The sequence below is a fragment of the Zosterops lateralis genome (assembly GCF_965231275.1).
Source record: "Zosterops lateralis genome assembly, chromosome: 22".
In the NCBI taxonomy this organism is placed as follows: domain Eukaryota; kingdom Metazoa; phylum Chordata; class Aves; order Passeriformes; family Zosteropidae; genus Zosterops; species Zosterops lateralis.
The window spans coordinates 1,318,488-1,341,802 of record NC_139782.1 but is presented as its reverse complement, the minus strand read 5'-3'; the positions used below and the strand labels follow the sequence as shown (position 1 = coordinate 1,341,802).

At 48.8% G+C, this 23,315-nt stretch overlaps 1 protein-coding gene across 3 annotated transcripts in view; it reads left to right on the top strand.

Moving 5' to 3' along the window:
• UBR4 (ubiquitin protein ligase E3 component n-recognin 4) overlaps positions 1–23,315 on the top strand; it is a gene marked incomplete at its 5' end in the record, with an annotated part of 82,483 nt that overhangs the window by 32,097 nt on the left and 27,071 nt on the right. Inside the window, 27 exons of one of the 3 annotated variants that reach the window (XM_083876649.1) lie at positions 2,360–2,423; positions 2,843–2,977; positions 3,294–3,468; positions 3,699–3,836; positions 4,272–4,393; positions 4,936–5,047; positions 5,560–5,690; positions 5,827–6,004; positions 6,186–6,290; positions 6,793–6,924; positions 8,090–8,258; positions 9,059–9,155; positions 9,552–9,659; positions 10,140–10,256; positions 11,946–12,155; positions 12,835–12,984; positions 13,618–13,845; positions 13,938–14,016; positions 14,753–14,995; positions 15,868–16,036; positions 16,542–16,686; positions 17,337–17,422; positions 17,904–17,991; positions 18,481–18,674; positions 19,742–19,981; positions 22,132–22,270; positions 23,104–23,229. In XM_083876649.1, the coding sequence (XP_083732775.1) occupies positions 2,360–2,423; positions 2,843–2,977; positions 3,294–3,468; positions 3,699–3,836; positions 4,272–4,393; positions 4,936–5,047; positions 5,560–5,690; positions 5,827–6,004; positions 6,186–6,290; positions 6,793–6,924; positions 8,090–8,258; positions 9,059–9,155; positions 9,552–9,659; positions 10,140–10,256; positions 11,946–12,155; positions 12,835–12,984; positions 13,618–13,845; positions 13,938–14,016; positions 14,753–14,995; positions 15,868–16,036; positions 16,542–16,686; positions 17,337–17,422; positions 17,904–17,991; positions 18,481–18,674; positions 19,742–19,981; positions 22,132–22,270; positions 23,104–23,229 (3,880 nt within the window). Of the gene's footprint in view, positions 1–2,359; positions 2,424–2,842; positions 2,978–3,293; positions 3,469–3,698; positions 3,837–4,271; positions 4,394–4,935; positions 5,048–5,559; positions 5,691–5,826; positions 6,005–6,185; positions 6,291–6,768; positions 6,925–8,089; positions 8,259–9,058; positions 9,156–9,551; positions 9,660–10,139; positions 10,257–11,945; positions 12,156–12,834; positions 12,985–13,617; positions 13,846–13,937; positions 14,017–14,752; positions 14,996–15,867; positions 16,037–16,541; positions 16,687–17,336; positions 17,423–17,903; positions 17,992–18,480; positions 18,675–19,741; positions 19,982–22,131; positions 22,271–23,103; positions 23,230–23,315 lie in introns of all 3 variants that reach the window. The other 2 variants (XM_083876648.1, XM_083876647.1) reach the window with 2 other exon arrangements.

Genomic DNA, 23,315 nt, shown 5'->3' with positions numbered 1-23,315 from the left:
GAACTAGAGGGAATTAGTGAGTTGTTCTCACTGCCTTACACAGCAACAACTGAAAACAGTGATTATCTTGGTAGGAGGGTTTGTGGTGACTCTTGGTTGATCTGGTGCAGTAGATGGGTAGATCTGTGTGCTTGCTTGTGCTGCCTAGTTCATGTTTCAGCAGTCTCAAGGAGCTCAAAGCAATTTCTGCTGCCTTGGTAAATTCTCTCATTTCAAGCTGGCCCTTTTTTGGTCTCTGGAGCTCAAAAAGGTCAGGCCCCTCTGAAGCTGAGATCAGTTTTGAGGAGGGTTTTGTGTGTGATCCTGCTTTAGGCTCATGGCTCCCACCAACTTAGCCTGTAGCCCGCGTTCCTCAGGCTGAGCTGTTGTGCTGGGGAAGGTGTTGAGTTTCCCCCAAAACCCTGCTGAGAGCGAAATCCCAAGGGTGACCTGGACATAAATTTAGTCAATAAACAGAACTTGTGTTCTTTCTTATATCCATGCTGTGTTTTCCTTTGAGCTCATACAGTCTGTATCATAAGGGTTGTAAAAGCAGCAAGGACATGAGGGAAACAGCTCAAAGAGGAGCTGGTACTGCCGAAAGATGAGCATTTCAGAGCTTACATAAACTGCTCAGCTGTGAGCAAATGATGGTTAAGTTTGTCTGACTGAAATTCTCAGGTAAAGGCTCAAGGCTTGAAGTGGCAGTTAGGCCCAGTTGAAGGACCTGCTCAGCCATCCGTTAATATTTTGTCTAAGAGTTCATGGGATTTTTTCCTGTGTTAATTTTCATTTTCCTTCCCTCCTCTGCTGTGACATCCCCACAAGATGTCCCTCTCAGCACAGACATGCTCTCTGGTTTTCCAGAACAGTGGGATTATATTCTGAAAATTCAGATATAAAGAAATTATTCTTCCTATTTGGTGTTACCCTCTGAAGGGCCTCTGGAGTAGGAACAGCTAAAGGCAGGCAGGAGGCAACTTTTCTATCCAAGTGTGGTGTTTGCACTTGAATTTAAGCCTGAGTGGTGCTTTAAGTGGTGCTTGGCTTCTCTGTGTGAGGTGACCTGGCTCATCTCTGTCTTTGTTTTGCTCCAGACTGGTGTGTGCTGCCCAGGTAGAAAGACCCTGCTTAGACTGACGCTCCCCTGGCTTCCTGATTTCCCCATTTAATTTGCTTTTTGCTTAGAATGTGTTCTAGGGAGTTTTTCTGTGAGCTTTACACATTTTTTTTTTCCTTTTTCTTTGCTCCCCCAAAGTTCAGACACTGAGTCCCTAACCACCCTGGACCGGTTAGTATGGCATCCTTTTCTCTGCACGAATGAGTGTGTGTCAGAGAGACAGAACACATGGTGTGGCTTTTGGTGACTGGGGTTTTTTTGTTTTCCAAGTGACATTTGCTTCTTTACATTCTGGTCATTGCATGGCAGATGGTTTAGCAAATGTAAAGATGAGGTGGTTTGCAGATTTTTGCTATACACAGCATAACTGTTGCTTATTTGACAGACTCCTCTCTGCTTTGTTCCTTCCTTGTGCCTTCTTATCCCACTTCTGTTCCCTCCAAGCCTTATGAGGGTGGCTGTGGGGAGGGGGATGTTATTTATCACCACCAGACCAGGCAATTGTTCCTTCTACCTTCCAATCCTATGGTGTTATTTTCCCCTTAATGCTCTCTCTTCCCTGCTTTTTCCTGTATCTTCCTGCTCCTTCTGGTGTGTCAGATGGCATTTCAGGTAGTTCTACCTTGGGGCATGGAGTGCTGCTAAAAGGGACTTAGCTGCCACTTGTAAATCAGGTTTTCCCTCGGAACAAGTGTTTTCCCAACCTGCTTGAACCCAGCATCCCTCGCTTGGGGTCACACCCAGTGCTCTGAGTTAATTTTCCTCTGGAATATTTTGTGCTGAAACTCCAAATTGGAAAGAGCAACCTGTGTGAAAATAGCAAGCGAGTAGAACGTTGCTCCCTTAGCAAAGTCGGTTCCGCTTTTTCCCATGTGTCATAGCCAGCCTTGATCTGCAGTCATCTGTACGTCTGGGGGCCATGGTGAATTGGGACTGTCAAGACAATCCAAGTTATCCCTGCTGCAGGCTGCGTAAGGAAATGTTTTATCCTCTTTGGGAGAGAAAAGCCCCTGTCTTTCAGCTGTGGATTATTAAAGCAGTCCTAAGTTTGTCTGTGAGCGTGAGCCAGGTTTAACTCTGGTCTGTAACACAATGAAATGATATGCATGGTGCCTGTGGCAGGTTTTATCATGCTTTGATTTTGTACTTGGCATTCGTTAGCTGTCTCTGAGCTACTCATGACTGTAGCCCGCATAAAGCAAAGTGCTAAGGAGAGAGAAGGGTTGCTGTACTCAAGCCTGCTTTCCTCTCTCCCTCCAGGCTAGTAGTGAGTTCTTTAGAAGCGCTGGAAAGCTGCTTTGCTGTGGGACCAGTCAACGAGAAGGCAAGTAACTTTCTGAATACATTCCTGAGCTTTGGAGCTGGGGGAGGAGGGGTGAGCTCAGCACTACCTCCTGCAGCCCTGGGGGCCTGATAGGAGCAGAGCCGCATCCCTTTTGCTCAGAGCACTGATCTGAAAGTTGCCTTAGCCAAAAGCGTTTGAAACTAGTTTAGAATGACAATTGGCATTTGCATTTAGAGCTGGTGGGCTTTTTGTGCTTCTGGAGTGACCTCGTTTACAGAAACAGCAGGGTAGGAGCCCATAAATCTCAAAAGGACTTTTCTTCTGTAGACATGTGAAATATTCCCTAAATGTCAAATGGTAAATGGAGGGAGGCTATCAAAAGGGTATTGAGGGGAGGGAGCTGCAGGTACATTGAGTGATGGTAAATATACTGAATAATGGGCGTTGTCTCTTCTTAGGAGAAGAATAAGATTGCAGCTCAGGAACTGGCTACTGTGCTGCTGTCCATGCCAGCCCCTTCCAGCGTGCAGCAGCAGACCAAGAGCCTCCTGGCCAGCCTGCACACCAGCCGTTCAGCCTACCACAACCACAAGGTACTGCCCAGGGCATGGATTTGGGGGCTTCTGGAACCTGCCAGGTCATGGCTGAGGTGCAGCACAGCCCTAGAGAGCCCTTCCTCTGTGCAGCACAAACCTCCTGTCTCATCTCTCTTTAGCTCCTGCTGCCTGCCCTGCTGGTTGTTGTTTATCACCAGAATTGTGTGATTCTGTGACCTCTTAGGCTTAGTTGTCCTTCCTTAGATGACAAGTGCTGGATTTCCCCAGGATCTCTCCTGTGGTTGTACTTCAGCTGCTTCCTTCTGCTGCAATCAGTTGTTTTTCTTTGCCTGTGTTGTCTTTCACTCTACAGGATCAAGCACTGCTAAGCAAAGCCATTCAGTATTTGACTTCCTCAACCAAAGAAGGAAAGGACCTTGATCCTGAGGTATTCCAGAGGCTGGTCATCACTGCTCGATCCATTGCTATTATGAGACCCAACAATCTCGTCCACTACACAGAATCAAAGCTGCCACAGCTGGAAACAGGTAGATAAGTCTGTAATTTTCTCTAAGTTTCTGTTGTGATAATTGAAGCTGTGCTGGAGTGTTGGGTTCAGAGTGACAGGGACTATATTTGACACATTTGGTAGGTGTGTGATATCCTGCTGGTGAGAACATCAAAGCCTCTGAAAAAAGCCATTTCAAATAAACTTGGTGTTACCCTCATTAAGGTTTTCTCCTGCAGATTTCTGAGAGGTGTTTTTTAATCTGTGCAGAGAGTGAAGAAGGGCAGGAGGCCCAGAAACATGCAGAAGGAGAGGGCTGCACCTTCATTACCCAGCTGGTGAACCACTTCTGGAAGCTCCATGCATCAAAACCCAAAAATGCCTTCCTGGCCCCTGCCTGCCTGCCAGGTGAGAGAGCTCTTCCTTTGCTATTGGCAAGCCTGTGACTTCTGAAGGGACCTGTTTTAAGTTTGTAAGCAGAGAAAATGACTTGTTCAATGCTAGTGCTGCACTGAGGGCTTTGTAATGTGAAGCTGCAGATTCTGCTCCGAAGCTTTTGTTCAGGGCAATGTGTATTCTGCCAGGAAAAAGGGACTGATGATTGATTTGCCCACATTTGGCTTCGTGGGTGGTATTAGAAGATATTGAGTGGTGCTGGTATATGGAGTTCAAATTATTCCATCAGACAGACAAGACTGGCTCAGTCTGGATTGAAAATCAATATATTTGTGCTGTTAACATTGTGCCTTGAAGTCTGCAAACAAAAGATGCTTCCTGCAGTGCCTCACTCTGTGCTGAAATACAGAGAGAGCTGATTTCAGTCCTGCTTTTATTCCTCCTTAGGTCTCACTCACGTTGAAGCCACAGTCAATGCTTTGGTGGATATTATCCATGGATACTGCACGTGTGAGCTGGACTGTATCCATATTGCATCCAAGATCTACATGCAGATGTTACTTTGCCCAGTATGTCATCTTGCTCTGCTCATCCTCAGCTTCTAATTGCACCAGGGGAGGTTTAGGTTGGACATCAGGAAAAATTCCTTCATGGAAAGGATGTTCCAGCCTGCCACAGGCTACCCAGAACAGTATTTGAGGGATTTAAAAGTGTAGATGTGGCACTTGGGGTCATGGGTTATAGGGGGATTGGCAGTGTTGGATTTATGGTTGGTCTTGATCTCAGAGAACGTTTCTATGATTCTATAATGTGAAAAGTATTAAAGTGGGTAGAATGCACATACATAGTACAGACACAAAGTACAGCCAAAAACACCGAGCCAGAAGTGAATGAAGGAGAATTCTCTCTTTCTTTGTATTCCAGTAATGTTTGTCATGTGCTGCATGTGGAATTACCTTTGTGGCACCTGAGGGAAACAGGGAGTTGAGGCAGTGTCCTACATGAACCAAGACTGACCAGAGTCACAAGTGTATTTTTAGCCATCTTTCCAGATGCTGTGAATAAGGACTTAGAGCTTCAGGAGTGTAATGATGACCTGTTAACCCTGCAGGACCCAGCAGTGAGCTTTTCCTGCAAGCAAGCTTTGATCAGGGTGCTGAGGCCCCGGAACAAGCGGCGACACGTGACGCTGCCATCGTCCCCCCGCAGCAACACTCCCATGGGTATGTCAGAGCACCCCTCTGCCTTAAACCAGCATGTCCTGCTTGACTGGTCAGAAAGGACAAGAAAATCTAGTGGTCTTGTTATAAATTGGGACTAAAAAAAGATTAAAATCAGCCTTTTTCCTTTCTTTTGCTCTCCCTTGCTCCCCAAACCCCTTTTTATTTAATAAACTCACCTATTCATTGACATTTTGGGATTCAAAAAGGAGATCTCTCTGAGATATTCCCCTTTCACTGGCAGGAAAATCTGATCATTTTTATCTAGAGAGTAGTAATCTTGATGTAATATTTCTATGCATGTTTTCATGTTCTAATAAATCAGTCAAAGATGTGTGCAGACCAAAATTACCAGAGCTCCGTCCAAGAGAGGCTTTTCAGTATTGTAGGCAAATTGTAGTGTCAGGGAGTCTCTTGGTAACTGGGGGTAGCTTGGGCTTATTCCCAGCATTAACTGCCTTGTTTGGGATGGGATGAGGAGCTGTGCATTTATGAACTCCTGCTTTGCCCCTCAGGAGATAAGGATGATGATGATGATGACGATGCAGAAGACAAGCTGCAGAGCTCTGGGATAGCAAATGGAGAGCACATCCGACAGGAGAGCCAGGAGCAAAGTGAAGTGGATCACGGGGACTTTGAGATGGTGGTGAGTCCAAAGCTTCTCCTTGGAGCCTTTGAAGTGTGCCAGGACCTGAGTTAATTTAGTTCTGATGAACCTGCTTGTAGTGCTCCCTTACTGCTGGTGGTCTGGGGAAAGCTCTCACTGTGTTTCCTCTCCATAGTCTGAATCCATGGTTCTGGAGACTTCTGAGAACGTGAATAATGGGAACCCTTCTCCTCTGGAGGCTCTTCTGGCTGGAGCAGAGGGATTCCCTCCGATGCTGGATATCCCTCCAGACGCAGATGATGAGACAATGGTGGAGTTGGCTATTGCCCTGAGCCTGCAACAAGATCAGCAAGGTCAGATGTGGGCACTGCTGGCAGGCAAAGAGGGAATGAGAACTGGGAAAGAAATGAGGCAAAGCTGTTGGTGTCATCACCAGTGAACCAAAGATAGCAGAACTATGAAATGTACAGAAAATGCCAGAGTTAACTTCATTCTCTCAAAGAAAGATGCTCATAACTTGTTCTCTGCTTGCAGGGAGCAGCAGCAGTGCCCTTGGACTGCAGAGCTTAGGACTGTCTGGCCAAGCTCCCAGCTCCTCCTCCCTCGACGCCGGAACACTCTCGGACACAACAGCATCAGGTAACTGTTCACTGCAAGGCATCATCTTTTTCAGATTTTGACCTAAATAATGCCTTAAAATGGGTTTGCAAGTATGGTTTGGAAGAGCCAGTTTTTACTATTGGCTTCTTGTATTTTTGAGAGTATACTTACAGCTTTTTCCTGCTTAGGTTGACTCTCACTGTAGACTTCTGAGGGAGTTATTTCCTCTCTTTAAGCTAAAGCAGACAAAACAAAGCACGTGCTGTATTTCCCTTGCATTTATAAACAAGTAGACATTGTTCTTTAAGTAACTGTGCATGCCTGTGTGTTTGATGAGAAACTTTCCTCTCGGGATATCTCCCCTCCACTGCTTTCAGCAGCCTTAATTGTCCCACTGTTCAGCCCCAAGCTCCCTTTCCGTTTGTAACTGTCCCCAAAGCCCAATCCCTGCAGCCTTTCCCTTGTAGCGTGAGCGTCGTTTGCAGTTGTTCCCAGGCAGTGTTTTTACTTGTAACAGCTCTCTTTATTCTCTTAGCTCCAGCGTCCGATGATGAGGGCAGCACGGCGGCCACGGACGGCTCCACACTGCGGACATCGCCCGCAGAGCACGGCGGCAGCGTGGGCTCGGAGAGCGGCGGCAGCGCCGTGGACTCGGTGGCCGGGGAGCACAGCGGTGAGTGACCCCCGCTGTGCCCCTGCTGAGCCCCTGCAATCCTCCCTGCTACACCCCTGCATCCCCCTGCTCTCTCCATTCTCCCTCTCTTATACACCTCTGCATTCCCCCTGCTCCCTCCCTGCTGCACCCCTGCATCCTCCCTGCATCCTTCCTGCTCCCTCCCTGCTGGCCTCTGCTTCCTCCCTGCTCCCTCCCTGCCACACCCCTACTCCCTCCCTGCCGCTACAGCCTTGCCCACCATGGGAGCGTGTGGGTGATCCCTGGCACAGAGGAGATCGCAGTTCCCAGTGGCTGCTGCCATCTGTCATTTTGTGGGTTTTGCCCAAGTGCCCACAGATGGAATATTGACAGCTTCTCATGATTCTCTGGAAGTGTGGAATCTGGAGCAGATCCTGCTGGGCTGTAATAACAGAGTCATTGAATCTCAGAATGGTTTGGTCATCCTGTACCAACCCCAAGGCAGGGACACCTTCCACTATCCCAGGTTGCTCCAAGCTTCATCCAACCTGGCCTTGGACACTTCCAGGGATGGGGCAGCCACAGCTTGTCTGGGCAACCTGTGCCAGGGCTTCATCACTCCCTGAGTAAAGAATTCCTCCCTAATATCCCATCTAACCCTGCCCTTGTTCAGCTTAAAGCCACTGCCTGCGGTCATGTCATTCTCTCCTCATATAACAAGTCCCTCTCCCACCTTTTCATAAGTACCCAGTACTCTGTAAGGTAGTGGGGGGCCACAACAAGGTCTCTTTGGAGCCTTTGCCTCTCAGAATGCCTAGAGCAAGACTGAGACAATTCATTATGCTGCTGGTGAGATAGGATTAATTCCTCTCTTTTTGGTTTGGGACTGATAACCAGGTAAAATAATCATAGACCGTTATTAAAAAAATTGTCTTGGTTGTCTGCACTGCCCATCCAAGTGTTGTCTGACTGAGTTTGAGTTACTGCTCTGGAACCAGTTCAGTTTGGGCCACAAAGATGAGGGTGGCTAAGAAAAGATTTCTACAAATGCATCTTCAGCCTCTCTCATAGATTTAAGAGAACCAAAGCCAGCATCTCCTTTGAACCGTGATTCCAAAGTGCAGCTCAGCTGTGGTGGTAGATACAAAGCAGGCAAGGTGCTTGTTGAGTTGCTGATGTTGCCTATTTTCCTTCCCTTCCCCAGTGTCCGGCCGGAGCAGTGCCTACGGGGACACCACAGCCGAGGGGCACCCGGCCGGGCCGGGCAGCGTCAGCTCCAGCACGGGAGCCATCAGCACCACCACGGGCCAGCAGGAGGGAGAGGGCTCTGAGGGGGAAGGAGAGGCAGAGGGAGACGTCCACACCAGCAACAGGCAAGAGGCTTTATTTCCTCACCAGGAGTAACCCCTGCTCTGGGGGATGCTTGCAGAGGAGGGGGCTACAGGTGCTGCAGGTCCAGGAGTGCAATTCGCGACTGCTGGGTAACAAAAGTGGGGAGTCAGAAACACAGAGCAAACTGCCATTGCAAAATCATGGGCTGTCCTGAGGTGGAAGGGACCCACAAATATCATCCAATCCAATGCCTGGCCCTTCACAGACACCTCAACAGTCCCACCCTCTGTATCCAAACATTGTCCAAACACTCCTGGAGCTCTGGCAGCCTCAGACACTGCTGTTCCCTGGGGATTCTGTTCAGTGCACCCTCTGTGCAATCATCATGTGGTGTGATAAACACCCACTGTGTGTCCCACAAAACTGCTGCCTGTAGGAAGTGATGAAAAAATCCTGCAAGGGCCTAGTTAACACAGAATCACTAAAATCTTGGGAGCCTGTGAAATTCACTGTTAGGACAAAAGTGTGTGCAAGAGTCCTTTGGGAATATGGGCAGCTTTTCATTCTGTGGGAGCAGGTGCTCAGTCCCCTCTCCAGTGCAGTGTGGAGCTGATTTGCAGGATGTTTCCATGCAGTTGCAATCCCCAGGTGGCCAGGCCTGGGCAGTGTGGCTCCACTGTCAGAGGTGCTCTGCATCTTTGGCATTGCTCTCCTGTGAATTCTGGGCGAGTCCTCTCCTCCCTGGCTTAGGGTTCTGGGACAGACTGCAGTGCTCTCTTGGAGACTCTTCTAGGTGTGATGTGCTCCGTGCTGTGTCTGATTGCTGGCTCTGAATCCCCAGGCTGCACATGGTCCGGCTGATGCTGCTGGAGAGGCTGCTGCAGAATTTACCCCAGCTGAGGAACGTTGGAGGGGTCCGGGCCATCCCTTACATGCAGGTGAGTGAGGAGGGCTCAGAGTTAGGCCCAAATCAAACAGTTCAGTCACTGGTTTCCATTTACATGTGCTTTTCTCTTTCCTGCTCAGTCACAGTGCGAGTCTATCTGTTGTACAGCATTCCTTACCCACAGGTTTTTGCTGGACTTGTGCCCTTTCTCATTGTGACTTTACAGCTGACTGGGAAGCCTGAGGGCTCCAGTCCTTGAGCTCCAGTGTGTTTGGGAAGGTCTTCTGGGTTTATGCTGAATGTTCGTGTTAGGATGTGAGGTACAGGCTGGATTTGGGAAAGAACACAGATAAATCAAGAAAAAATCGGTGCTGTTTTGTGAAAGATAAATAGTTACCTTGAAAGTGTGGGATCTGCCCTCTAATAATTCTCTGACTCCTCTTCCCAGGTTATTCTGATGCTCACAACAGACCTAGATGGAGATGATGAAAAAGACAAGGGAGCTTTGGATAACCTTCTGTCCCAGCTGATTGCAGAGCTGGGCATGGACAAAAAGGTAAAGTGCAATGTGGACTCATGCTCTGAATTTGCTCCTTCTAGACAGGGTTTCTTTCCATGGATGAATTAAATGCTTGGGAGTCACAGAAAAATTGCCGTGTGGATGTGTTCAGGCAGTTTATTCCTCTTGCCTCCTTTCATGTAAGGTAGAAAATGACATGAGTGGAACTCCCACTGTTTCTTGGGTCTGGCATCCACAAGTGAGCATGAAAATTTGTTTTGCTGGAATTAAACTCTGAGAAGAGCCATAATCAGTAAATGCATGATTGACATATGTAGCTTTTCATTTGTATGAGACTCTTCTCTGGCAGCCAGGCCACTGCCCACTCTTCTGTTGAAGCATTTGTGCTGCTTTTTTAGTCTTACTGCTTGAGCTTAAATTCTAAATGCTTCCTGAGCATCAGAGCACTGAACATGAGAGGCTTGGGGCACTGCTCAGCTCTGGGATTGAAGAAGCAGGATGTGTCTTTTCTTTCAGGATGTGTCCAAGAAAAACGAGCGCTCCCCTGTGAATGAGGTGCACTTGGTGGTGATGAGGCTGCTCAGTGTCTTCATGTCCAGAACCAAGTCAGGATCCAAGACTTCCATTTGTGAGGTACATTCTCCAGATTCCTTTGTCAGGGGATGATTTTCTCCCCCTCTTCTCAGCTCTTACAAGACTCCACCTGGAGCATTGCACACAGTTCTGGTGTTCCCAACATGAGAACACATGGAATTGTTGGAGCAAGTGCAGAGGAGGCCACGGAGTTGCTCAGGGGAGTGGAGCACCTCCCCTGTGGAGACAGGCTGGGAGAGTTGGGATTGTTCAGCCTGGAGAGGAGAAGGTTGTGTAGAGACCCCACAACGTCTTCCAGGGTGCGAAGGAGCTACAGGAAAGCCAGAGAGAGAGTGTTCATCAGGAGCTGGAATGACAGGTTAAGGGGGAATGGGTCAGACTGAAAGAGAGGAAATTTAGGTCAGATACTGGGAATAAATTCTTCCCTGTGAGGGTGGAGAAGCTGTGGCTTCCCCTGGATTCCTGGCAGGGTCCAAGGCCAGGTTGGACAAGGCTTGGAGCAATGTGGGACAATGGAAGGTGTCACTGCCATGGCAGGGGGTGGAATGGGATGAACTTTAAGGTCTCTTTTAACCCAAACCATTCTGGGATTCCATGATGTGCCTGCAGGGCTTTCATTCATCAAGGATGATCTAAAAGCTGCTAACTGAAATAACAGGTGTAAAACTGAAAAATCCTTGAGAGGGCTTTGGAAAAATTCCTAGGGAACCTGTAATGTTACTGAACTCTTGTGGAAAAAGAGTTTTGAAACTGGGACTGGAGGAAGCAGCCGTGTAAAGACAATTGGATGCTCTTGTTTTGTGCACAGTTCCAGGCTGAGCTCAGGGCAGCACATTAATGATGTTACTTAAAACGGTCTGGCAGATTTTTCCCTTGCATCTCACCAGTGCTGAAGGGGTTAAAGAGGATTTGTAATGTGATTATTGGAAAGCAATATGCTGCTGTGTCAACGTAAAAGTCGCTAAGAGGATTCCTTAGATATTTGTTGCTAAAAGGTACAGTAATAAGGCATAAAAAGCAGTATGTGTGGTGGGAAGGAGATTAATAAAAAAGCATAGAGGTTAAAAAATTTAGTCTGAACTGCATCAAATTTTAATGAGCTTATGAGCTGTGGGGTTTGTTTGGATTTACAGGGCTGCTTTAATAGTTTTATTTACAGTGGCTTTTTCTCCAGCCTTTGTTACTCACTTGAGCTTCCCACAGAAATCAAAGCTCCTCGTCTTGCAGAATGCAGGTGGAGCAATACCTGGGTGGAGCAGAGCCTGTGAGCGGCAGCTGCAACAGGGACTCTTTCTCTACCAGGATTCATGCCCAGCTGGCCAAATCCCAGATAAACAAATAGAAATCCCAACTTAAAAATAAAAAAAAAAATAAGGGGGGGAAAAAAAAAGAAAGGAAAAAAGCCCTAGTCGTCTAATCCACAGCAGAGTGGCCTCTGGCACATGTGTCGAGGGGAGATTAGACTTAAGAGGAGATTTTATTTGTTTTCCTTTACTAAGCACTTGTTCAAAAGAGTCTCTGTAAATATTTGAGTTGCTTTTCATAAACACAAAAAAAACCCAAAAAACCCCAACCTCAAACAAACCCCAAACTTAAAAGCTGCCTGCAAAGTTTCATCCAAACCTGCTTTCTTGCCCACATTGTCAGCAGGTGCTCAGGGCTGCCCCAGCTCTCCCCCCTGCAGGTTCCCAGGTGTGTTCCTGATCCAGCTCCTTCCCTCTGTTCCAGGCTTCCTCCCTGATCTCCAGTGCCACAGCAGCTGCCTTGCTGAGCTCTGGTGCTGTTGATTACTGTCTACACGTGCTCAAGTCCCTGCTGGAGTACTGGAAGAGCCAGCAGAATGATGAGGAGCCTGTGGCCACCAGCCAGCTCCTGAAGCCTCACACCACTTCCTCTCCCCCTGACATGAGCCCTTTTTTCCTCCGCCAGTATGTGAAGGTGAGTCCTGCCCTGTGCTGGGAGCTGTGCACTGCAAGGAGGCTGCACAGAGCTGGGAAAGCAGCTCCTCCTGCACAAGGAATTTGCCCTTAGAAGAGCAACCAAAATCCAGCTTCTAGCCCAAAGTTATAACTGTGGGTGCTCAGAATTCTCACAAGGCAGCCCAGCTCACTGCATCTCTTGGTGCACTCCTAACCCAGGAGTCCTGTGCAGCTGCTGTCACTATTCCTGGAGGAATTGTTAATCATCCTGAAAGGAAGCTGCTCCAGCCTGTGACTCCCTGTGCTTGGCAGGCAGAATTCCTGAACTTAGTGTGCCAAGGAAGTGGAATGGTGGATGGGAATTTCCATAGTAATTCCCAGGCGTGTTCCACCACTGTGGTGCCATTATGCCATGGTTTGGTGTTTGTACAGGTGCACTGCCTGATTAAATGCCTGATTAAATATATGAATGTCTCCGAAGCTGGAAGCTCCTAAGTTGAACTGCTTTATTACTCCAGACTAGCTTACTGCATCCTCACAGCTGCCCTCCCGTTCAAGGCCTTGTGCAGGGTTTCATTCATCATTTGGGAACATTCTTTGGGCTGCAAAGGGGCAGAAATCCCTTGTTTTTAAAAAATCATTAGTCATGACACCACTCTGGGTGTGCTCAGAGCCTGAGGGATTTCTCTTGCTGCCAGGGTCACGCTGCAGATGTTTTTGAGGCCTACACTCAGCTCCTGACAGAGATGGTGCTGCGCCTGCCCTACCAGATCAAGAAGATTGCAGACACAAACTCCCGCATCCCCCCGCCCATCTTTGATCACTCCTGGTTCTACTTTTTGTCTGAGGTAAGCAAGAACGTGATACACCTGCAGATTTCCACAAGAAAACTCCAATAATGATATTTCTTTCTTGGGAGAGATGAGCTTTTGCAGAGCTGATCTCAGCTCCATCTTGTATTTTTAATCTCCTTGAAAGACGGTGAACTCTTGGCTTTGTGTGTTCCTGTTGAACAGGAGTCTGTAGGAAAATATACATGAAAAATGAGGTTGCTATTGTTTCTTGGAACTCAGTGGTTGCTGCCACAAAGCTTAGAGAGAAAACCTGCTGTGAGATGAAAAAATGTAACATCACACTCAGCTGTTGGTACTTGGGCCTTAAAAAAGAAATCAGGAAGATATTTGGAGTTTGTCTTCTCAGTTTGCTTCCTACTTTATATAACAAATTATCTTACATTTCCACAGGTATGAGTTAGGATTTCTTAATTAGCCTTGGTTATGAGTTTATTTGAGGTTGGAGATGACAAGGGATGGTTTCCAGCAAGTGGTGCAGCGTTGCTGTACAGTGTTTCTTCTGCCCGGGACTTAGAGCACCTTAAATCTGAGTGAACGCACCTCCCATCTGTTTTCTTTTTGGAAGAAACCCCTCATTTTTGCTGGGCAGTGTGCCCCAGTGAGCTGATAGTGCCCCTCTCTCTGCAGTACCTGATGATCCAGCAGACGCCGTTCGTGCGCCGGCAGGTGCGGAAGCTGCTGCTGTTCATCTGCGGCTCCAAGGACAAGTACCGGCAGCTGCGGGACCTGCACACGCTGGACTCGCACGTCAGGGGCATCAAGAAGCTGCTGGAGGAGCAGGGCATCTTCCTGAGGGCCAGCGTGGTGACAGCCAGCTCGGGCTCTGCCCTGCAGTATGACACCCTCATCTCCCTGGTGAGGCCAGGAGCAGGGAAAGGGCCTTGGAGTGGCGTTGGTGTGATGGGAGTGCTGATGTGCTGGTTGATCTCATCCCTTTGTGCCCACAGATGGAACATTTGAAGGCTTGTGCAGAGATTGCCACGCAGAGAACAGTGAACTGGCAGAAATTCTGCATCAAGGATGACTGTGAGTCCTGTCTCTGCAGGATTTGGGGGAGCAGTGGTGTCGTGGTTGGGATGGAGAAGCTCAGCAGAAAAGGGGAGACACAGCTGAGGGTTTTGATAGGACTGAACAGTTTTCAGTGCTAATTATTCCAGTGCCTTAATTGCATCTGGTCCTTGGATAAAGAGAAAAATACGGTGTAATGGATGACTTAGAGGAACAGGAGATCTATGTTCTCTTGCTTGTGCTACCATTGTCCCAGAGAGTAATTTGGGATAAGCCACTGTACCTGGTGTACCCCAGTGTTAGGTGGTTGTTAAGTGGTGCAGGGACAGGTGTCCCTGTCCCTTCTGTGGTGCAGGGACAAGTGTCCCTTTCCCTTCTGTGGTGCAGGGACAGGACAGTTCTGGGAGTTTGGTTCTTGTGTACGAAGGCTTTGGGTTTAGACTGGGGTCTTTTTTTTCTTTCTTTCTTTTCTTTTTTTAATTCAAGCTTTAGTGGCATGGAGCTGTATTAAGGCAGGGTTAGGTTGGATATCTGGGAAAAGTTCTTCCCCCAGAGGGTTCAGGCACTGCCCAGGCTCCCCAGGGAATGGGCACAGCCCCGAGGCTGCCAGAGCTCCATGAGCATTTGGACACCACTCCCAGGGATGCACAGGGTGGGAATGTTGAGGTGTCTGTGCAGGGCTGGAGTTGGATTCAATCCAACTCAGGATATTCCATGATTGTGTGATTCAAGCATTTTCTCCTTTCCTCCACAGCGGTTCTCTATTTCCTGCTCCAAGTCAGCTTCCTGGTAGACGAAGGAGTGTCCCCGGTTCTCCTGCAGCTGTTGTCTTGTGCTCTGTGTGGCAGCAAAGTGCTGTCTGTGGCTTCATCCTCTGGAGCTTCCAGCACCTCTTCCACCTCTGCTCCTGCAGCATCAGGCTCTGGGCAGGCAGCAGCGCAGAGCAAATCCTCCACCAAAAAGAGCAAGAAGGAGGAAAAGGAGAAGGAGCGAGAGGGTGAGGGGCAGCTGGGCTGTGTCCTGTGGTTTTAGGGAGCAAGTCTGCTTCTCACAGCCTTTCTTACTCTGTTAAGAAAGAACTGGATGATAAATCCCGCTGTTGGGAAAGGGTCGTGGCTCGTGGCAAAGGCACCCACAGTCACAGACAGCAGAGAGGAGCAGTTTTCCCATGTGTAGATGGCGTTAAGGTGAAGCAGTGTGTTCTAAGAGTTGGACTGAAGTCACACGCTGAGGACATTCCAAACCCACTGTGTTTATTGCCTTGAGTGGATTTGAAGTTGTCTAATGGTGTTACCTAATCTAGTGATGAAGCAGCCTCTACTTAACTTGCCTGTCCTGGGTTGTAGGAGGCTGAAATGCTCACAAGGATTAAAACAAATCCTGGGGATGCACACCCAGTTAGCTGTGCTCTGCAGTGATTCTGTTCAGACTTGTTTCCTCTGGCTGCCTTGGAAGCTCTGCTGGAGCCAGGGCTGAGGCTTAATGAATATCCACAGTCCTGGGAAAGTAATTAAGCTTCCCTGTAAAAGTCACGGGCATAAATTCTCTCTTGGCTTTTCTTCAAGGAACCGCTTTGGCTTTCACCATCAGATGGTTCTCTGTGAGTCTTTTCATTGCCTCATGGTCAATCCTTTTTATCAGGATGTGTAGCACATTTCTCACGTCCTCACTGGCAAGTTTTCCTGCAGTTTTTTTCTGTTAGTCAGGAGTACTAGCATGTATTTTTGAAAAAGACAGGAATATTAAACTTTACTGTTACCTGAAACATAATAATTTGTCCCCATTATCCTCACTTTTGGAAATAGGAGAGTGGCCTGCCTGTGAGGTGCTGCATTTATCTTCTCCCTAAAGCCTTCCCTGTTTCCCCAGGTGAGGGTTCAGGCAGTCAGGAGGACCAGCTGTGCACAGCCCTGGTGAACCAACTGAACAAGTTTGCTGACAAGGAGACCCTTATCCAGTTCCTGCGCTGCTTCCTGCTGGAATCCAACTCCTCCTCAGTGAGGTGGCAGGCCCACTGCCTGGCCCTGCACATCTACAGGTGAGCCCAGGGGCTGGGTCAGTGCCAGAGCCTCTCTCTGAAGGATGCTGGAGCCTGCAGGTGTTGGCCCCCTCTGGAATTGCCCTCACTGATTTGCAGTTACTGGGGGTGAAAGTTGTGACTTATCCATGATCAGCTGTCATCTGCAAGGAGCATTTTATTTCTGTCTGCAAAATCTGACTCCTGTCATGACCAGGAGCAGGTGTTTGTGGGCAAAGTGAATTTCTGAAGCAGATCCAGACTCACACTGTGGAAAGTTGGGGGTTATGTGGGGAAAGGAGCACTTTAGGGGGCTGGACTCCCTCAGAGCTCTGCTCAGTTGTTTCAGGACAGCTGCTTTTATTTTGGAGTACTGGAAAACAGCTGGGCTCAAGGGCTGGTGGAATTTAGCTCTGTGAGCTTTGCAAGATGATGGTTTCCCATTTTGGTAGCCTGGAGCTTATGTTCTTCTGCACAAGATCTGTGCCATCTTCAGGACCCTGACTGTCTGTAATCCACCCAACAGGAACTCCAACAAGTCCCAGCAGGAGTTACTGCTGGATCTCATGTGGTCCATCTGGCCAGAACTTCCAGCTTATGGAAGAAAGGCTGCCCAGTTTGTGGATCTCCTGGGGTACTTCTCCCTGAAAACACAGCAGACAGAGAAAAAGGTATAGTGATGTTCCAGAAGGGAGGTACAGCATCCCAGGTGCTCATTTATGATACAGCTGGGACAGATTTTCTGTCAGAAGAGCTTCTGGTGGAAATATTTTGTGTTCCTACAACTTTAATGTTTAAAAAAGCAAGATCCTTAAAAAATTTGGAAGTGTGGATTTTTGTTTTATTGTTTTGGAGGTGAAATTGTACTGGTGAGTTGTTTTTTTTATTGAGAGAAATACGGGGCTTTTGTGAATCTGGCAGCTCTAGTTTATAGATTTTTGATATTGCAACTACTAGGAATCCTTTGTAACCATGATTTTTGAACAAAGGAAGTGGTGGCCTCTTCTAGGGGTTCAGTGGGATTGATAGCAAATAATTTCAATCCATTGATACTTGGATGAGTATGTTTAAAGAGTGGGGAATGCTGTACAAATCTTGGCAGGCATTTGCAGGGATTGACTGACAAACAGCACTTACTGTGCAAATCTCAAATTTTAGGATTGATTACAGTGCTGGGTAATGATGTAAGCACATAAATTCCTGCCAATGTGGTGTGTGCCTCTTCTAGGGGACCTGGAACACCATGAGATTAGGGATATCTGTCTTTTTGTAGCAGTAAAAGCACTGTTTTGAAGACTGTCTTTTCCTGGTTGTATTTCAGCTGAAGGAATATTCCCAAAAGGCCGTGGAGATACTCCGGACTCAAAACCACATTCTCACCAACCACCCCAACTCCAACATCTACAAGTGAGTCACTTCTGCCTTTGATCCATGTCACTGATGGGTTTTCCAGCTGAGCTCCATCCGTGGGGAATTCTGCTGATGGGATGGTGGTGGGGATGGGTCCTGCTGAGGTTCTGTACCTGCTGGGCTTGGGAAAGCAGCAGAATCCTTTCTGCCAGATGGAAACCTGACGTTGTGCCCTACCAGCAGAGCTTGGCTTGAGCTCTTCTGCTTTCACTGTCAGTAAGCGTTATAAAATCTTAGGCCCTGCTGGAGAATAGAGATTTGCAGTTTTAAGTGTTGTGTTCTTGGTCCCACCTTGGCCGTTGATAATTAGAGTAAAAATGCTGCTTAGTTAAAACCTGTTATATCCATTGTGATTTACGTTGTAGCAGTTCTGTTACACACTGGGGCTGGGGGAAATTAAAGTGATTCTGGTTGAGCAGCCTGGGTTTAAGGCAGCAAATGCCCAGGTCCGTGTGTCAGTGTTGTTCCCTCATTCCAGCACGTTGTCTGGGCTCGTGGAATTCGATGGCTACTACCTGGAGAGTGATCCTTGCCTTGTCTGCAACAACCCTGAGGTGCCCTTCTGTGTAAGTAAACCTGGATTCACACAGTCATGGAATATCCTGAGTTCGAAAGGGCCCAGAGGGATTGAATCCAACCCCTGGCTCTGCACAGGACATTCCACCCTGGGCATCCCTGGCAGTGCTGTCCAAACACTCCTGGAGCTCTGGCAGCCTCAGGGCTATGCCCATTCTCTGGGGAGCCTGGGCAGTGCCCAGCACCCTCTGGGGGAAGAACCTTTCCCTGATCTCCAGCCTGACCCTCCCCTGGCACAGCTCCAGCTGCTCTGCAGGACACCAGCAGTAACTGCTGTTATGAAATCCTTTCCAGTGGTGGGGATCCCAGTGGTTTCCTGTGTCCCTGAGTTTTTGGGATGCCCTGAGACAGGCCATGTGTCCTTGCTTTGTCTCCCCAGTACATCAGGGACCCCAACCCTTTCCAGGTGTGGTTTCCTGTGTCCCTGAGGTTTTGGGATGCCCTCAAACAGGCCGTGTGTCCTTGCTTTGTCTCCCCAGTACATCAAGCTCTCGTCCATCAAAGTGGACACGCGCTACACGACCACGCAGCAGGTGGTGAAGCTCATTGGCAGCCACACCATCAGCAAGGTGACAGTGAAGATTGGGGACCTGAAACGAACCAAGATGGTGAGAACCATCAACCTCTACTACAACAACAGGACCGTGCAGGCCATCGTGGAGCTGAAGAACAAGTATGTTCATCAAGTTTTGTGTGCAATCTCTGAATTTGATTCGTTCCCTTGGCTTCTTGTTTTTCCCCAAGATTCCTCCTTAGACTGTTACTCATCACTCTCAGCCCACACTGGGTGGGATTGTTCTGAATCCCCTACAATTGTTGAAGCAAAGATCCAGATTATCTCTGAAGCTCGAAAAATGTCTGTAAAATTTGTGGATTCTAACTTTGTCCAGGCTCGCTTTTAAGCACCTGACTTAATTGTGTGGGAACCAGTAGTAATACCGAGAGCACTTCATGGGTAGTTTGACTCCAAAAGGGATTTGGACTTTGCAGCATGTCCAGGAATGCTGAAAAGCATTAACATTGTTTGTTTGAAGCCACAGAGTAGAATTAAAATTAGAAGTTGGATGGCCTCACTCTCAGCTCTGCTTTACCTACCAGAAATGGCTCCTTTTCAACACACTGCTCAGTCTGGAGCCAGTCCTGCTTATGTGCTTCCCCTTCTTACTTCTTGAGATGTTCTCACCAGAATCAGATCTCTCTGGCTTAGGGATTAATCTGTGCCCGCCGCTTATTGCTTATTTGAAGTCTTAATCCTCTGTGACATCACAAGTGGCTGCTGTGGAGAGGATTATGATGTCACAAAGAGAGGATTCTGACTTCAGGTTGAGAATAAGCAGTGGGAGCAGATGAGATCTTTAAGAAATAAATATCCTGTTTTCATGCAAATGTCCTTACTAATAAAAAAATGGAGGTGAAAATCCCTAGAAAATGTCTGTAGAATTAAAGTTTTTCCATGAGGCATCAACAGCTCTTTAATCCCAAACAGTCTCTCTCTATGAAGAGGATAAAGGCTTAAAATGTATTTCTGGCTACATATCATGTCAATACAGAAGCTAAGGAAACGAATCCTAGAACTGCTCTCCATTCATCCCAGTTAAAGGAGATTTGGAGCCGAGACGGTTGCATTTGGCTTCTGCTCACACGTGGGCGGGGAGGGAACTTCCCTCTGGAAAACCTTCCTTCCCTTTTCTCCCCTTCCTTCCCTTTTCTCCCCTTCTTCCCCTTCCACCCCTCCTCTAGGCCGGCCCGCTGGCACAAGGCCAAGAAGGTGCAGCTGACCCCGGGGCAGACAGAGGTGAAGATCGATCTGCCCCTGCCCATCGTGGCCTCCAACCTGATGATCGAGTTCGCCGACTTCTACGAGAACTACCAGGCGTCCACCGAGACCCTGCAGTGCCCACGCTGCAGCGCCTCCGTGCCCGCCAACCCCGGCGTGTGCGGCAACTGCGGCGAGAACGTCTACCAGTGCCACAAGTGCAGGTCAGCCTGTCCCTGGTGTCACTGTGTGTGCCCCCAGAGTCACTGTGTGTGCCCCCAGAATGTCTACCAGTGCCACAAGTGCAGGTCAGCCTGTCCCTGGTGTCACTGTGTGTGCCCCCAGAGTCACTGTGTGCCCCCAGAGTCACTGTGTGTGCCCCCAGAACGTCTACCAGTGCCACAAGTGCAGGTCAGCCTGTCCCTGGTGTCACTGTGTGTGCCCCCAGAGTCACTGTGTGCCCCCAGAGTCACTGTGTGTGCCCCCAGAATGTCTACCAGTGCCACAAGTGCAGGTCAGCCTGTCCCTGGTGTCACTGTGTGTGCCCCCAGAGTCACTGTGTGCCCCCAGAGTCACTGTGTGTGCCCCCAGAACGTCTACCAGTGCCACAAGTGCAGGTCAGCCTGTCCCTGGTGTCACTGTGTGTGCCCCCAGAGTCACTGTGTGCCCCCAGAGTCACTGTGTGTGCCCCCAGAATGTCTACCAGTGCCACAAGTGCAGGTCAGCCTGTCCCTGGTGTCACTGTGTGTGCCTCCAGAGTCACTGTGTGCTCCCAGAGTCACTGCGTGTGCCCCCATTGTCACTGCGTGTGCCCCCAATGTCACTGTATGTGTCACCAGTGTCACTGTGTGTGTCCCCAGAGTCACTGTGTGTGCTCCCAGAACGTCTACTAGTGCCACAAGTGCAGGTCAGGCTGTCCCCGGTGTCACTGTGTGCCCCCAGTCACTGTGTGCACCCCCAGAGTCACCGTGTGTGCTCCCAGTGCCACTGTGTGTGTCCCCAGAGTCACTGTGTGTGCTCCCAGTCACCATGTGTGCCCCCAGAGTCACCATGTGCGCCCCCAGAGTCACCGTGTGTGCTCCCAGAGTCACAGTGTGTGTCCCCAGAGCCACTGTGTGTGTCCCCAGTGTCACTGTTTGTGCCCCCAGAGTCACTGTGTGTGTCCCCAGAACGTCTACCAGTGCCACAAGTGCCGGTCAGGGTGTCCCCAGTGTCACTGTGTGTGTCCTCAGTGTCACTGTGTGTGTCCTCAGTGTCACTGTGTGCCCCCAGAGTCTCAGTGTGCCCCCAGAATGTCTGCCAGTGCCACAGGTGCAGGTCTGTGGGTGTCACTGTGTCCCCAGGGTTCCCAGAGCATGCAGCAGTGCCACAAGTGCAGGTGTGTGTGTCCCCCAGAGCCCTCCCGGGTGCCCCACACCCCCTGCCATGTAAATCCCCCATTCTGGTTAATACAAGTACACAATCAAATTAGTGGGGAAGTATAAAACAGGCTTACAGGGATTTAATATAATGCAGACTAACAAAGGGAGCCTAGGAGCACAATACTCAGCGAGCTGAAGTTTCACATCAAACTCTCGAAGTTCACACCACAGAATTCCCTGGAGCAGGTTATTTTTGGCCTGCCTGGGCTGGAGGCTGGAGTTCAGCTGTGGGATTGCAGGGCTTCCCCCAGGATCCCTGGCTGGGGCTGGACAGACAGTTCTATTCATGGCTTTTGTTGTGCTCTCCTCATTCAGAGCAGGCTCAGGGGTAATTTACTGTGTGCTATTCACACTTCCACTACAGCCTTAGAAATCCTTCTCTTTTGTCACTTTTGTCTCCTTATCTGATATCACTTTCCCCTTATTGTTGTCCCTTATTCATCTTTAATTCTCATGGGATTGGAGATGTTTAGCAGGCTCTTTCCTGGTGGTAGCTGGTGTGTGGAAAGGTTTCCACATTCCTTCTGGAGTTCTGGGAGTTATCAATCAGTTCTGTCTGCTGCCCTGGTCTGCAGTGGGGTAAGAAGTGCTACAGTCAGTCCCACTGCAAAGCCCAGACCTTACAAACCAGTACAATTCCTTTATCTGTGTTCTCCTGAAGGACACAGTGCCCCAGCCTGACTTTCTGCTGGGAATTACTGTCATTAAAGTAGAATTGTTAGGAACAATTTCTGTTCCTGCTTTTTCCAGCCAGAACAGGGCACTGCTGTAAGGACTTTTTTTGTTGCCTGATCTGTAGGTTTTGATTCTCAAGTATTTCCCTTCCTCAGGGCAGTCTGGTCACCGACATGTTTTAAGAGCCACACATCTCTTTTACCTGAGTCCATCCAGTTTGTTTCTTAGTCTCAGTTGCCTTGGAGCTGCAGGTTTTGAGCTGCTGCCTTGCCTTTCAGGTCCATCAATTACGATGAGAAGGATCCCTTCCTGTGCAATGCCTGTGGCTTCTGTAAATACGCCCGCTTTGACTTCATGCTCTACGCCAAGCCCTGCTGTGCTGTGGACCCCATTGAGAACGAGGAGGACCGCAAGAAGGTGAGCCTGGCAGGAGATACTGGGGCTCTGGGCCAGTGTGGGGACTGCAGGGGTCCATCCCCTCTTGTGGGGACTGCAGGGGTCCATCCCCTGTCAAAGTCAGTGCTCCTTCAAGGCTCCTCACTGACTGGTGCATTCTGGGTTTGTGTCTTGCTCCACCACACAAGTGATTCTTCAAAAGACATCATTCAGTGCCTCACTTCTGAATGACACTGTAGTACACCACAACAACGCAAAGACTCTGACTTCAGAAGGCTGAAAAAGTGACCCCTTTATTCTCAGGAAGTGTCTCCCCTTTTATACTATTCTACACAGACCAGTTTGATTGGTGACAAGAAGACAAACCTCTTCACATTGGTCAGACCAGAGGGACATCAAGAAGAAGCCCCTCCTAGGGAAATATGTAAACAATTTTACCGTTAGCAAAATTTGTCTCTTGTTTACAGAAGATTCCCTGGGAAAGGAATTTCAGAAAACCAAACATCTCAGGCACAAACCAGGGCTACATATGAACTGACTGCATCTCTTTGACTTGCTGTAGAAGGGGATGGATTTGGGTTGTTCTGTTTGCTTCCCATCCCACCTGAGGAGCCCTGCTAATGAATGAAGAACCCTCTGCACTCTATGTTCTGTCCCAAAGGATCAGTGTGCACAGTGTAGTGTCACAGGGTGTGCTCAGTGGTGTCAGTGAGTGCTTCTCAGGACAGAACCAGGCTGCAGGGTCACCATTTAGTGATTCCCCCCAACAAAGAAAGGCAAAAGAGAAAATTTGGAGCTTGGTTGCTGTAGTTCTGAATATGAAATAAGAGTTTCCTTTCCTTTTCCCTTTGCAGGCAGTGACAAACATCAACAGTCTGCTGGACAAGGCTGACAGGGTGTATCACCAGCTGATGGGACACCGACCGCAGCTGGAGAACCTCCTGTGCAAAGTGAACGAGGCAGCCCCTGAAAAACCCCAGGTAAGGAGGGCCAGGTGGAGCCTGCACAGATCTCCAGGCCAGGGACACACTGGCCCTGACTCTGCCCAAGGCAGTCCTTGCTGAGG